The 2,310-nt window shown below is 22.1% G+C and overlaps 2 protein-coding genes across 2 annotated transcripts in view, besides 5 other annotated features; both read right to left on the bottom strand.

The window, feature by feature from the left end:
- On the bottom strand, window positions 1-2,041 carry EDI_247980 (uncharacterized protein; the record flags this gene model as incomplete). The annotated part of the gene is made up of 1 exon (XM_001741804.1): window positions 1-2,041. A coding segment is annotated over one exon (2,041 nt), but the record flags the coding sequence as incomplete, so codon positions are not given.
- Window positions 948-975: a sequence feature (AT_rich).
- Window positions 1,037-1,064: a sequence feature (AT_rich).
- Window positions 1,264-1,317: a sequence feature (AT_rich).
- A 2-nt stretch (window positions 2,042-2,043) lies between the features above and the next one.
- Window positions 2,044-2,081: a sequence feature (AT_rich).
- Window positions 2,082-2,192: 111 nt separating this feature from the next.
- Window positions 2,193-2,250: a sequence feature (AT_rich).
- A 13-nt stretch (window positions 2,251-2,263) lies between these two features.
- The window catches only part of EDI_247970 (uncharacterized protein), a gene marked incomplete at both ends in the record, with an annotated part of 378 nt that continues 331 nt past the window's right edge, over window positions 2,264-2,310 (bottom strand). The window contains one exon of the mRNA XM_001733519.1: window positions 2,264-2,310. This exon is cut by the window's right edge and continues 209 nt beyond it. Within this exon, the coding sequence (XP_001733571.1) occupies window positions 2,264-2,310 (47 nt within the window).

Raw genomic sequence — 2,310 nt, 5'->3', positions numbered from 1 at the left:
GTTTACAATCTTCTAAATATAAAGGAATAAATGTTGGTGGTTGTAAAGCAAAAGTAAATTGAGGTTTACTTGTTCTAACCATTACTTGTTGATTAATAGGAATAGTTATTGATAAATAATTACTTAAATAAATATTCATTTGATTTAAAGTGATTAACCCAACAAGATTTAAATCAAAATCTAATCTAATAATATCATGTGGATTTATTGTTATATTATTTATATTTGAAGAAGAATCTCCTATTTTGTTTTTATATAATAATTCAATTTTAACTTCTTTTAGTTCTTCTTTAAATTTACTTTCAAATGAACATTGTACATGTCCTTGTGTAACATTAATTGAAAAGAAATGAATAAATTCTGGAATACAAAGATTTATATTTTCTTTACAATTAGAAAGAAGTTTATTTAAATGTGAATAAATAGTAGACTGTTGAATAATTTTTAGTATATCATTATTTTGTTTAAATACATTTTTATAAACAGAAGTAATATCTTCTCTATGATAAGTTAATAAAAATATATATATTGCATAAAGTAAAGTATTATCACAATTACATTGTAATGCAGGAATACAACAAAAACATTTAGTAATATCATCTGCAGTACTTGATAATATAATTTCTTTAAATAATTCTTTTGCTTCATCTCTTCTATTTAATTCAAAATACAATAATCCAAGTAATTTTTTAAAAAGAAAATTAGTTCCATTTCTATTATAATTTATTGGAGTTAATTCAATGCATTGCTTTAAAATTAATTCAAATTCTCTATCAAATACTTCTTTTTTTTTAATAATATCAGGTAAAATAGAATTCTTACAATTTGGTAATTCTACTTGTTCAGGTAATGGAGGTGCTTTATGAACAAAGTCCATATCAAAATGAATAAAATCTGGAGAACAATCAAAAGTAAAACAAGTCTCACCAATATGTTTAATAGTAAACATTTTATACATATAAATAAAAATAATATCTGTAGATTTAAAATGACTTAATGACTGTAAAGTATTTTCTAAAAAACAATTACAACTATCAATAATAAATAATTCTTTATATAAAAATGGTAATGTAATTCCATTTTTATTTACTCTTTCTAAATATTTCTCCATCATTCCAAGTACTTGATTAAATCTTATACAAAGAGATGAATAATTTTTTTGATTAGAATATAAATCAATCATTCTATAAATCATAAGAATAAATGCTTCTAATCTATTATATGCTGTATAAACACTTTGTGGTGTAATTAATTCTAATTCTCTTTTAAAATTAATTTCTTTTAAATTAACAACATTATCTTTTAATATTTTAATATCTTCATCAACACTTGTTCCTGCAACATCTAATTGACCAAGTCCCATTTTAATAAAATGAACTGCTTTAGTATAATCTCCTACTTTTTGTGAAAGAATAGATGCTTCAAAACATAATGATGCAAATCTTTTAGCTTCTTCAAGGTATTTATTATTTGGTTTAATACTAATTTCTTCTTCATATTCTTTTAAATATACTTCATAATTATTTACTACTGACTTAGCTATAATACTTAATAATTCTTTAATTTGTACATCACAATCAGGTAGTTGTGGTTGTAAATAAAAAGATTTTACTTCAGCTGATTCATTATTAAATCTTTTATTATTTCTTAATTCTCCTCCAATTGCAATAACAACAATTTGAATTTGTTTAATTGTACAATCTCTTATAATCGTTCTAATTTTTTTTAATCCATCATTATCGTTGTTTGATATTATATATAAATGTAATAATGGCCAATCACATCTTTGTGAATATTGAATTACCTCGTTTTTATAATTACTCTGTGTTAAAATATGAATGGCATTCGATACACACATACTTTTGAAATTTTTCTCTTCTACTCCTTCAATTGTTCCATACGATTCAGCTAACGACTGTTTTAATTTCTCTCTTACTCCTTCAAATTTTTCATCAACTTCATGAACTAATATTGAGTATGTAACCCATTCTAAATAATCAGATACTGGTGGTTGTGGAGTGTTAAGAATTGTTTTGTTCATTGAATTATTATTTATTCTTTTTTTTTTAGTTATTTTTAAAGTTCTTCTTTTTTTCTGTTATTTATAACGTTATTTTATTCATGAAAAATATTTTAAAAATAACTTGGTAAGAATCAAACTTTTTGAATGGATAATTTTTAAAAGAAACCGGTTAAATAATAAAAATTCTTGTAATATAAATTATAAGAGAATATTCAATAAATTAAATACAATACAGCATTACTATAGAAATCCATCATGTTGAAAAAAACTTCCACAATATGAAAGAA

Source organism: Entamoeba dispar, genomic scaffold (genome assembly GCF_000209125.1).
Source record: "Entamoeba dispar SAW760 scf_1105229464049 genomic scaffold, whole genome shotgun sequence".
Lineage (NCBI taxonomy): Eukaryota > Evosea > Mastigamoebida > Endamoebidae > Entamoeba > Entamoeba dispar.
Note: the sequence above shows the minus strand (reverse complement) of the source record. Positions and strands in the feature narration are given on the sequence as shown.